The 13,125-nt window shown below is 41.3% G+C and overlaps 1 protein-coding gene across 1 annotated transcript; it reads right to left on the bottom strand.

Moving 5' to 3' along the window:
- Positions 1–6,831: 6,831 nt before the first annotated feature.
- LOC147712942 (olfactory receptor 4E2-like) lies at positions 6,832–12,262 on the bottom strand. Its single transcript, XM_086919732.1, has 2 exons — positions 11,370–12,262; positions 6,832–6,907 (listed from the first exon to the last, which is right to left on the bottom strand). The coding sequence occupies exons 1-2, from the start codon at positions 12,260–12,262 to the stop codon at positions 6,832–6,834; spliced, it is 969 nt and encodes a 322-aa protein (XP_086775858.1).
- Between the last annotated feature and the right edge of the window lie 863 nt (positions 12,263–13,125).

The raw sequence follows: 13,125 nt of genomic DNA, 5'->3' as shown, positions 1-13,125 counted from the left end.
ATTGCGAAGCATCAGCTGAAAGCTTCTTATAACTGCTGATTGCAGACACCTCCAGAACCTGCAGAAAGGACCAAGACAAGTAATGTTTACTATCTCCATCCAAATCTCCAGCCCCTCAGTCCTTTGAAGCTTTTCCATAGCTTAAAGTCCTGAACTAGACCCCTGTGATAGTTGCATTTTAAATAAATCAGAGTTATGTTTCGGAATATTTTTGTTTTTATCGAAAAAACTGGGAAATATGCCACTTAATCTAATCACTGCAACAAACTTGCGCTGTTTTTCCACAATAAAGTTGTGTCTCTCCACAGCGTGCTTGATTTAGACTCCTCCCATCAAGACATCTTCATCTTTCCAAATACCCAACTCTCTGACCAGGTCAATACTGCTCCCCCGACCTCTCATCTGTTGAGTCCTGTGAAGTTAAGGGCTGGCTCCCATGTTATTTGATCACTCTGAAAAACCTTCTGAAAAAACGTCGTCTGGCTCCCCACTCGACCCTCTCCCTCCATCTCAGCTTAAACCTTCGGATGAGTCTGCCCTTAAAGTGATTCTTAATCTCCTTAACTCATCTTTAAATCTTGGGCAGCTGCCCCGTAACTTGAAGCACACTCTTGTGCTCCCTTTGCTGAAAAAGACTGGTTTGGATCCCCTCTGCTAGTCCAATTACAGGCCCATATCTCTTCTTTCCACCTTTCCCAAAGTATTGGAAAGACATATTCATTCTCAACTCTCTGCACAAGTGACCGGGTAGAAGCTATTTCATCCATCACAGTCGGTACGGAAGCTAGAGCGACGTCAGATGATCAGCTATGACCTTGGGAATATGGAGCTCTTGCTCGGGCTGAAGAAGGAGTACAAATCCCTAGTAAAGAAGCAGAAAGGGATTTTTAAAGAAGGGCAAACCTTTTAGAAACAATTGAAAATAAAAACATAAAAGGGTTTTGGAGGCTGCTACAGGATACTGCAGGAAGGGTACCGGGTACTATAAGTTGTGTTGTGGAGGAGGCAGCATGGGTACATTACTTAGGTGACCTTTATAATGCTAAAAGGCCGCCGGAAAGTGAGAAGAATAGATCAACTTGGATAAGGGGTGTAAAAGGTTTTTTTTTTTTTCTTTTTTCAAAAACCACTTTATTCGATTTTGTTAAAAATCATAAAAGCATACTACAACAGTTAAAAATCATTCCAGGTACATATTTTAAAATTTCATATGATGCAATACAATTTAAAACACATTTAAAAATTTCATATGGTACAATTCAATTTAACAGTAAAAGGTCATAGAGATACTCTTCATGTGCAAAAAAGCCAGAAATACCTAATTCATCCCAGTCCCCGCAGTTGGGCTTGTACTTTCCTCCTCCTAATTCGTACAGCAGCGACAAGATAATTTGCCACACTGAACATTACCAAGGGAGATTCAAGCATTTGTAGGAACAGTAGAGCGGGTTTTGCTTGAGAAAACGCTTTCCCCTTCAACAAGGGTAACAAATACTTTTGCCTTGGGACATGATAAAAAGGGCAGAATAACATAAGGTGCATATTGTCTTGTATGGAAAAGTTGTCACATTCACATACTGGTGCATCCTCAAGCTTGAACCATCCTTGTCTGTCACAGAGTACCAAGTAAATCTGGTTGAATCTAAACTTAACCAGAAGCCATCTGTGAAATGGGATGTTGACTAGAGCAAGATACGGTTGGATGGCAATACAGGTGAGTGTCATATAGTGTGCTCTGACCGTGGGTTTTGTTAACTGGAGTTGTTCTCTCTCCAAGGACTTAAGTTTATAAAAATGTTCCTTGACCCAAGCTAGGTCTGCTTTTTTTAAATCAAGCGGGGAGGAGAAAATCTCCGGGCGTCCAAGTTCTACCGAGCACTTATTAATGTATGCCAGCCAAGCGATATCTTTATGCTTATCCAATTTTAAGCAGTCCAACAGAATTTTGTGGTTGAGACCTAAGTTGTTATTGGTCCAAACTCTTATCCACAGGAGTATAGGTGCCATGGAGAGGATATCAGTAATATATCCTACTCCAAGCTCCTGATGGACAGAAAAGGTGGCTGTTGATAAGGGGAGTCCTAATATAGAACATAAAAACTTGTTAACCTCCGTTTGAATGGTTTCAGTTTTTACATAACCCCATAATCCAGCTCCGTATCTCGCTGTAGCCAATGATTTTGCCCTATACAAGGCTAAAAGTGCACCACTTGGTTTCCCCCCCAATCTCCTTGAGAAGCTTAAAATAGCGTTAACAGAGCTCCTCACTGCTTTAGTCTTTGCTACTACCTGGGGGATCCAGCTGCCCTTGGTGTCAAAAATGACTCCGAGGTAAGTGAAAACTTTTACATTACTAATCACTTCCCCTTTGCAGTAAAAAGATTTAGTATTATTTTTTGCTGCCCCAAAGACCATAACATGGGATTTCGCGTTATTAACCACAAGGTCCAGAGAGGTCATGAAGTCACTAAATGCATTGAGAAGTCTCTGGAGGCCCAGGTGTGTCCTAGCTATTAAGGCGGCATCATCCGCGTACAAGAGCACTGGGATGTGAGTGTCTCCTGCACGCGGAGTGTCCACAGAAGACGCCAAGAGAATTTTTTCCAGAGAGTTTATATATAAAGTAAACAGCATAGGGGCAAGGATGCAGCCTTGTCGCACACCCCTACCTTATTTAAACCACGCTGTACGATGCCCCTCTTGATCCATTCTAATGGAAGCCTTGAGGTCCTTATGAAGTTCAGCCAAGAAATGGACCAAAGGGGGGTCCAATCCCATCTGTAACAGCATGCCCCACAACTTGGCTCTATTCACTAAATCGAACGCTGTGGACAGATCCATGTAAGCAACAAAAATAGTCCCTTTTTTAGCCTTTGTATATTTAGCAATTATCATGTTCAAGTTCAGGCATTGGTCCTCTGTCCCTCTGCCTGACCGGAAACCAAACTGGGCATTTGACAAAATATTGTTCTCTGTGGTCCATTTGTTAATTTTCACCAGTAGCACTTTTCCCAGGATCTTCATAGAGGAATCCAACAGGGATATGGGGCGATAACATTTAGGGTCATTTCTTACTCCTTTTTTAAAAATTGGTACAATGATTGAACATGTCCAGGTATTAGGAAAACCCCCTTTAAGTACATTATTATAAACATTCGTTAGTACAGTTGCCCACAGCTCTGGGTTTGATTTATATAAGTCCAAAGGAACCCCATCGGGTCCTGGTGCTTTGTTCTTAGCGGACCCAATTATAGCGACCGTGACTTCATTTTCAGTAAAATCAACCACGGGTTGCAAATTAGAGTAACACGGTATACAAAAAGTTTCATAAAATAGATTGCTCCCATAGATAACTGAAAAATGATTAAGCCAGTCTGACTCAGGTATATTAGCCTCAAGGTCTGTGTTGCATGTCTTAGAAAATATGGGGTTATTGATAATGGACCAAAATTTAGAGCTGTGTTTTAGGGTGGTGGAATCCATTAAAGCATCCCAGGCTTCTTCTTTAACAGCTTTTTTGCGTGTTTTTACCGCCTCTGCATATTTTTTCCTCAGTTGAGCTATCACTAGCCTATTTCTAGGAGAATGTTTTAGTGCTGCTATCAGTGCAGAGTGGGCTTTTGAGCAGGAATGGTCGAACCAGCCGGAGGCTGGAGCGGGTCCCCTTTTAGGGCTAAGTGTTAGTTCTTTCTCCACCTTCGAGCAGATAGCCTGAAAGGCGGCAATGATCTCCTTATCCCCCCTAGCGGGGTCCCTGCAAATCTGGAATTCCACCACCATTTCGTGTTCAATGAGATCCAAAAAATCTTCAGGGCAAACTTTGCACCATTTTAATCGCCGCCCTTTATCTTTGCTCTTAACGTGCTTCACAGAAGTGGCCAACAAGGCCCCCTTCAGCAATCCAAGTGATCCATCCAGCGTTAAACACACCGGATTGTGATCACTAAAGCCACTTTCAATGGCGTTATAGAAATGGACATAGTGGAGGAGCCCTGGGGACATGAAAATGTAATCAATGATGGATTCACTACCCCTAGCATTGTAAGTCACCACCCGTTCCTTTGGATCAGCAAAACTTGGTTCATACAGATCATTAGCTGATAACAAATGTTCCATAGCGGAACCCTTCAGGTTATGCTCAAAATGGGGAGGGGTCGTGAGATCAGGCCCATCGAAATCTTTGATCTGGCATTGTAATTCACATAAGTGGACATTAAAATCACCCATTAAAATGATTTGAACAAAAGTGGTTTGTTTTGACATATAATCCATAACAAAAATTTTTAAACAGTCTAAAACATAATTTTGGGGGCCACCCTGCAAAGAATTATAACAATTTATGAAGAGTGTTTTATTTTTATCTACTTGACATATTTCTATCAGTTGAAAATGGTGTGAGGAACTTGGAATTTCTCTCACACTCCCAGCTATATTGAGGGATACCAAGAACATCAGGCCACCAATGTCCCTTCCCGCCACGGAACACTGTGCTTTTACAAAGAAAGAGGAGTAACCTCTAATACCAAACTTCTCTGTAGAAAAAGTAAAAGAAATCATTAAAAAATTGAATTTATCTCGTGCAGCTGGCCCAGATAATCTTCCCGTCGTCCTAATTAAAACCCATATAGATTGGTGGGCAGGATTTTTATCCCACATGTTTGTGGCAATCCCGGCTTCAGGTCCTTTCCCCAAATCCTGGAGAGGTGCGATAATTAGACCCTTGCATAAAAAAGGGGAAAAGAAAGACCGTAAGAACTATAGGTTGATTAACGTATTGGATATTGGGGAAAAGGTCTTTTCAAAAATAGTACTGGCTAACCTAAAGGAGTGGGTGGAGCGGCGGTCAATAGTTCCAATAAAGCAGGGTGGCTTCAAGGAAGGGCACTCTACTATTTATCACTGCTTCGCATTGTGGGCTGTAGCGAGGAAGTCCATGGAGCAATAGGGCAAATTGTTTTGTTGCTTCGTGGACTTTCGCGCAGACTTTGACTTGGTGGATAGGGACTGTTTGTGGGAGACATTGAGAAAGTATGAGGTTCCTGCTGATCTTCTGCTGATTATCCAAGAACTGCATAGCCATAACTGGGCGCGAGTAATTAAAGATACCTCTGCCTTACAATGGAAATACCGATAAATAATGGGTTGAGGCAAGGCTGTGTTTTGGGCCCGTTACTCTTTGCCATATTCCTAGCAGACTTGCCCCTTCTCCTGGGTACAGCCAGAGGTGCAAGCCCAAAAATAAATGGCAAGCATTTGTCCTGTCTGGTGTATGCAGATGACCTTGTAATATTGGACCAAACAGAGGTGGGGCTTCAGAGGAAGTTAAATGTAATTAATGAATATTCCATCGCAAAGCGACTTACAGTAAACTTCTATGCCTGGGGAAGAAGAGTACAAAGTTTAGCTGGTACTTAGGCCAAACCAAGTTAGATACTGTAAGCGAATATAAATACCTCGGAATATGGTTTGCAAGGTCTCTGAAGTGGGATACCCATTTGGAAGCACAGAAACTAAAAACACATCTAGCGGTATGTGGACTGAAAAGATTCAAACATAGCTATGGCGATATGTCACATAAACCTCTTTTGACTTCCTTTAAGGCTATGGTTCCGCCACATGCCAATGTGGGGAAGAAGTCCTCTGCATTGATGGGAAAAGCACTTGGGATAGAGAGAAGGGAAAATGTCTGAAATCTCTGCTGTCTCTCCCTGGGTCGGCGATGATCCAGGCAGTCAGATTAGAATTGGGCCTAACCACATGGAATGTCCAGGTGCAGATGAGTCTCCTTAGATTCTGGAATCGCTTGGGTCAGGGGGAAGTCACTAAGGTGTCACAATGGTGCATGAAAGAAATTCAGACCAGCGAGTTAAAGTGGGCGAAGGCAACAAGAAGTAAACTCCTGGCCATTTGTGACCACCTGAATGTGAACATTGACCCCACGACACTCCAAACTAATGAAATAAAGAATGTACTAAAAGTGCAGGGTAAAGAAACTTCTAGAGCAATAGACCAAAAGTATTTGAGAGAGAAAGACTCTGTAAAGTTTATGAGCTCAGGATGGGAGAAAGATTAAAACTTTCCATATATAGATTTGTTGCCAAACCGTTGGTTAAGAACAGAAGTTTTTAAGTTAAGAATAGGTATTAACCCGATATTTAAAAATAGTGCAATAAAAACTGCCCTAGCGCATCCTGATGGTAAATGTGTGTGTAAACTAGGAATGAAATGTGATATTTTGCACATCTTACTGGATTGTTATATGTTTTTAAAGTTACGCAAACAGTTTCTTCGCCCATTATTTTTACAATATGATGTTAAGGAGCGCTCTCAAGCTCGGGAGCTTCTAGTCTATATGGAAAACCTTGATATTGCGATAGCCATCGGGAAATTTATGCAGGGGGTATATAATTTTCCGATCTGACTGGAAGCCCTAAAATAGCCAATTGCCCTATAATCCAAATGAATTCTGGTTTTAAATTGTACAAAGGTTGTTTTTAGAATAGTATAACTTTTTATTGTTAAGAATATGAATTTGTATTATGTGATTTTATATGAATAGTACGAAATGTGGTTTATAGATCAAATGGTCTAAATAAACTTTATTATTGACTTTGACTTTGACCATCACAGTCGGGCTTTCGTCCTAGACATAGTCACAGAGGACCTAAGGCAGCAGCTTGACTGTGGTGGTAAGGCAGTCCTTATCTTATTGGATTTGAGTGCTGCCTTTGACACAGTCTCTCATTCCATTCTGGTAGATCGCTTTGAAACCTCAGGAATTGTAGGTGTGGCATTGCAGTGGCTGATCTCTTTTCTACAAGATCGTTCCTTTCAAGTTTTCTCTAACACCTCAAAATCGAACTCTGTAGCCTTTACATCTGGAGTACAGCAGGGCTCGATCCTGAGTCCTCTACATTGCGGAAAAATTTGTGTTGACCATCTTTTCGTACGTAGATTATACGCAGATTCTTTTTTCTCTGTCATATGCTCAACATCGGGACCCCTCACTACCTCAGCTTGGTCTGCGAACATTTGCTTGTGGATGTCCAGAAATACTTTAAGGTCCTCATCCTGAGGAACAATCCTGAGCTCTGGGGAGCCAGTCATTGGCCTGCCTCTTTAGGACCTTTACCAGCTCCGGTCCCTAAGGTTAAGACAGTAAGCTTTCTCTCATAGTCCAAGTGTCAGGAGTCACCTCTACTTGCTTTGAGGTCCTCAAGTGGCTAAAAAGAATCCTTTGGCTAATCCCACCGGCTGCTCAGAAAATTGTCTTGCAGGCCTTGGTGATCTCCAGACTAGATTATGGTAATATACTGTTCTTGGGTGCAGACGAGGCCTCTGCCCAACATCTCCAGCCAGTCCACTTGCTTTTTCGGTTCCCCAGCACCCTTCTGTTTCCCCTCTGCTTCATCAACTACACTCGCTCAAGGTTAGCAAATGCATTGAGTTCATGGCCCTTTGCTACTTGTTTCGAGTTCAGCATTCCTTGGCCTCCTTGTACATAGGAAACCTTGTCAAGCCTTATCAACTCTCTTGCAAACTGAGATCGGCCAGCCTTTCTCTCTTCTCAGTATGGGTGGTGGCACGTTCTCCTTCCTGGGACCTAAATTGTGGAATTCCCTTCCGTTGGAACTCAGGACCTGTCGATCTCTCCTTGTTGTCAGTAGAAAACGAAAGCACTTTCTTTTTAGTCAGGCCTAATTTCAACCTTCCTCAAACCTTGCTAGTCCCATTTTTCAGTGCCGGGAAAATCTGTTGAGTAGCTGCGCGCTTTATAAATATTTTAAATAAATAAATCAAAAACCCTCTGGGAATAGCAAACAATCATCAAACAGCTGAAAATATTTCAAGCTCATGAGGGGCTTTAGGATGAATCAATCCTGAGACAATGTTTTTTTTCCATTTGACTATTTAAGAATACATTAGGAAATATTCAGTTAAGTATGAATGACCTTAGATTGAGTTTTCATATTAATTCTGAGGTTTATATCATGGTAGGCCACTTTAAGGCCTCCTCAATACTTTTACAGGCAGGGAGCGAAAAAATAATTCTAGGACCCAGTGAAGTCTGCCATGGGCTGTTGTTTTTTGGTAATTGTGTGTCAGTAGGAACTTTGTACGAGATGGGCTTTATCCATTGTCCGAACCTCATAAAGATTGAAAGGCATGTTTAAGTTTGAGATTGAAGGGTTGGAAATGTGAGCTTTGGGGGTGAAGTTATCTCCTGCCCAGCCTTTTGTACTTCATAATGTGATCAGCCAGCATTCCATGAGAGGCTGAATTTGTATAATTTAGTCATCTGTCAGCTGGTAAGGTAGCTGGAGCTGTTTGGTGCAAACCTTTCTGAATAATGCAGAGCGATTTTTCTGATTTCTTTTTCACACCCAAAAACGATGTGACGGTGGTAATAATGCCATGTCACTTAAGAGTTCCAATTGTGCAGGCCAGAAGATTCAGGGCCCTTTACATCTTACTCCGGTGACCTTTCTGGTGAAATGAAGTTGCGCAAATTTGCCTCTATAAAACTGTGTGAAGTATTCTGATTTTGCCAACCTTTTTTGAGTGACCTGCCAAACTGTTTCCTTCTGATCTAAGGATATTCCACTAGTGAATGGCAGGCTATTCTACAAAGGGAAAATAGCTAACCGGCCAATAAGGTGCAGTAGATTAGATCTTAAAGGACAATAGGTTGGGACTTGGATGCTTGGCGGAAGTTCTACTGATGGTGTACAGACAGTGATGGAGTATTTCCACAGGATATATATAAACAACAGGAGAGTTAGGGTTCCTTATGGCACTACTCAACCCCTCAATACTAGACATCAACAACTAAAGAGTGACAATATATGCGGAGCGCACACGAGTGTATAAGGAAAAATTCCAAGCCACAAAAAGGTGAAGAAAACCAGAGAAAAAACTTTTTCTTTAAAAAGAAGAACCCTCACTTACCACCTAGTGGTGACATGCTTCATCATCGGGTTCCCACTGGGCAGACCGAATGTCCCCCAAGTGTGCTACTACGCCTGTGTTACAGCGGAGCGTTTTTTTTTGTTTTTCATGTGAAAAAGTGTGGTGATTAGTGATAGTGTATGAGATTTAAAAGAAACGGCTTGTACCCAATACAAATTTTAATAAGGGGCCAAACTGTTTCAGTTAAAAACTGACTGACAATGTAAAATTTTAGTTTTGAGACTCGTTGTCCTGTAATTCAAAAGGTCAACATGTTTCTGCTCCCAGGAGTGTATTTTACTCAGCATTCATCAGGACCAAAAATTGTGACTCCCCCGGTGGTATGCGTGCGCTAAGACGCACCCTTCAATTAAGAAAAAGTGTTAAAAATAGTATTCCTCACGGACTTTCCATGTGGGTTATACCGGATTTCACCAGGGTTCACAATCTGTAAGGGAAAAGAAGAAATAGAGAATGCAAACATAATTTACGAGTCAATAATTCACACAATCGTAGTTGCCATTCATGTGTGCCCGTCATTAACAAGATCTGTGTTGCATTCCAAATATCTTATCATTCCCCCCTTATGTGACCGCATTTATCATCACCTTGATATTTCTAATCAATCTCAAGATGAGATTGATTATAATTTCCGGCTGGCTTTCATGTACACATATAACTACGAAAAGTTGATGGTTCATGATAAACTAATTTGCTGACCCCTGAATTCTGGAGCGTACTAACAGCGCACCTTAGAATTGATTTAGCGCTGTATTTGGCAGAGCGTTAAGAATATCGAACCCCGATATGTACCAGGGGTTTTCATGCATAATTTACACTGAATCAAGGTGATGATATATGCGGTAACATAAGGGTGAAATAATAAGATATTCGGAATGCGACACAGATCTTGTTAATGACGGGCACACATGGCTGGCAACTACGATTGTGTGAATTATTGACTCGTAAATTATGTTTGCATTCTCTATTTCTTCTTTTCCCTTACAGATTGTGGGCCCTGGTGAAATCCGGTAGAGCCCCCACGAAAAGTCAGTGAGTTATACAATTTTAAACACTTTTCCTCACAGGAGGGTGCGTCTTAGCGCACGAATACCACCGGAGGAGTCACAATTTTTTGTCCTGAGGAATGCTGAGTAAAATACACTCCTGAGAGCAGAAAGATGTTGACCTTTTGAATTACAGAACAACGAGTTTCAAAACTAAAACTCTACATTGTCCGTCAGTTTTTACCTGAAACAGTTTGGCCCCTTATTAAAATTTGTATTGGGTACAAGCAGTTTCTTTTAACTCCTTGCATGTTGATGACGGCCCCCATCCGTCATGCACTACGGTGCTCATGTGCTGATGACGTCTGGGTGCCGTCATGAACCCGCCCACTCGCGATTTTGCCGCACAGGTGCAAAATCAGGCATCATGCAAGGGGTTAAATCACATACACTATCACTAATCACCACACTTTTTAAACATGAAAAACAAAAAAACCAGCTCCGCTGTAACACCACAGGTGTTGTAGCACACTGGGGGGACATTCGGTCTCCCCAGTGGAAACCCGATGATGAAGCATGTCACCACTAGGTGGTGAGTGAGGGTTCTTCTTTTTAAAGAAAACTTTTTTCTTTGGTTTTCTTCACCTTTTTGTGCCTTGGAAGTTTTCCTTATACACTTGTGTGTGCTCTGCATGTATTTCCACAGGAACCTTTGTTGAAAATGGACAGGGGGAGGTGCAACATTTGTCACAGTGTGAACTCAAACAAGGGCCGCTAACAAGTGGTGCCAGTCCACCCACTACTTCAATGCATTAAGCGAATGACGTCCTACTGCAGTGAAGTGCCAATGAAGATGCTCTCGTAAGTTCTGTACAAAATTGTGAGGTTTTCTGCAAAAATATTGTGAAGTGTTAAATGACTTTGCAACTTATTAACTGAGGTCAATGTTCTGACAAGCGGCCAATGTGTAGTGTAGCCTCTTAAATGGTGAAGAGCAATTAAAATTGGTTGTGATATGAAGTACAGATTAAAATAAACGAGAAATCTAAGGTGGCATAGATTTATTATGAGGAAGATGATTCTAGGGAAGAGCTCCATCTAAAAAGTAACCTGTGTGGGACTGAGAATTCAGATGTGTTTGATGAAAAGGCAGTCCTCATATATTGAGTTCTGAATGCGCGACATTTGACCAGCAACATGATCTAGAGGACCAGACCTCAAATGTTCCTGAAGTAACGCAAATGCGTTAGATATGTTTGAACAATCAGAAAGCATGTTTTTTTGTTTGATAATTTTGACACAGTAGTGAGCAGGCCTTCTTTAATGAAGTAATTCGTATTCATTCATTTCCATTTACAACATCAATTCTTATCAGATTACATCTTCTCTATTGCTATTTTCCTGGTGAATAATTTTTTCATGGCAGTTTTCACTTCAGCATTTCTCAACGTGTAAATGAGGGGATTCATCATTGGAGTTATTACTGCGTAAAACACAGAGATTACCTTATCCATAGGGAAGGTTGTTGAGGGTCTTGTGTAAATAAATATGCATGGCCCAAAAAAGATAGTCACAACTGTGAGGTGTGCGGCACAGGTGGAAAGCGCTTTTTGTTTCCCTTCAGCAGAGCACTTCCTCACAGTCAGTAGGATGGAAGTGTAGGAAACAAGCAAGAGCAGAAAACACACTAGTGATATCAGGCCACTGTTGGACACCATCAAGAGTCCTGTGATGTACGAGTCACTGCAAGCCAGACTCAACAAAGGCATAAGATCACAAAAGAAGTGGTCGACCTCATTTGGGCCACAAAAAGGTAGCGCCATCATCAAATATGTCTGCACAGAGGAATGCACTGCTCCCCCTACCCAGCATGCCAAAACCAGGAGGTTACACACAGACCTGTTCATGATAGCAGTGTAACGCAATGGGTTACAAATGGCGATGTAGCGGTCAAAGGCCATGACAGTAAGCAGGAAGATTTCAGCACAGGCAAATAGGTGGAAGAAGAATATCTGGGAAATACAACCACTGAAGGTGATGGACTTATTCCTGGAGATCAGGTCCACAAGCATCTTAGGGGTGGTGACGGAGGGGTAGCACAAGTCAATGAAGGACAAGTTACCCAGCAGGAAGTACATGGGAGACTGGAGGGAGGAGTCAGCCTTCACCGTCACCATGATGAGTAGATTCCCAAACAGGGTAGTAATGTAGAACAGCAGAAATAGGAAAAATAAAAAGGTTTGCAGCTTGGGGTTTTGAGAAAGACCCATGAGGAAGAAGTGTTCTACTGTTGTTTCATTTGCCATCTTTTGTCTGAAGGAGTCAATGTTGCGGTCTTGAATATCCCAGTCTCATTCCAAAAGTCACGTTTCACTTTCAAAGTAGTGCTTACCTATTTAAGCATTCTCTGTAGGAAAAAAGACAATATTACAAACTGAAAATATTTCCTTAAGGAAGCAGTACAGAACCATTACAGGCCTAGGCATGACAGAGATTAATAAATAGAAGGATTCCAATATAGACTTTATCAGGGAAATGCTCCTAATAAAGCTATATTTCAACATATATAGTACTTCCATGTCAAATTCAACATTATCAGTATAAGAAAATCCAAGTTAAGAAATAACTGATTACAGCATTAAGCATTCTATGATATACTCACAATGCTGTGGCAAATAGTGGTCACATACGATTACGCTATATTTACCAAGATTGGATTTCACGTCTCAGATTATTGTCCTTTGTTAAATGTGGTAATTTTGTTGCACCTAAAAGAAGGAACAGTTCCATTGGATTTACCAGTGTTCAGAATGTGACCTCTGCATTAGGCACAGATCTCTGCAGCAACTAGGCTTTTGGGACAGCTTACTGGGATTGACCGTGAAGCAAACATAATAGCCAATGACCTATCCAAGAGGGATTTGAACCTGTGACATGAAAGGTGAATCAGATCTTACTACTTAATACTCAAGTTAACAACTTGTAGTATTTTAATGTGATACAAACATATAGATTACACACCTAAAAAAGTTTACTTTGGATCAACTCGTTTAAAGCCATTGCTCAAATAAAGTGTCTTTCATTTCTTTATGTTTATGTCAGGACTAAAGTGTAAGCCTCTCTCTAAGATGGCCTCCTATTGAGTTAGTGTATGAAGAACAAACAGAAT

This window comes from Lissotriton vulgaris, chromosome 5 (assembly GCF_964263255.1).
Source record: "Lissotriton vulgaris chromosome 5, aLisVul1.2, whole genome shotgun sequence".
NCBI classification, from domain to species: domain Eukaryota; kingdom Metazoa; phylum Chordata; class Amphibia; order Caudata; family Salamandridae; genus Lissotriton; species Lissotriton vulgaris.
The sequence above is the reverse complement of the archived record's forward strand: the minus strand, read 5'-3'. Positions and strand labels throughout refer to the sequence as shown.

What these genes read in the sequence shown, in the direction of transcription:
- LOC147712942 (XM_086919732.1), bottom strand. Translation starts at nt 12,262, where the DNA reads ATGGCAAATGAAACAACAGTAGAACACTTCTTCCTCATGGGTCTTTCT. An exon ending in GTGAAAACTGCCATGAAAAA is followed by an intron (nt 6,908 to 11,369) that starts ATTATTCACCAG and finishes GCAATGTAGAGG; the next exon opens with ACTCAGGATCGAGCCCTGCT.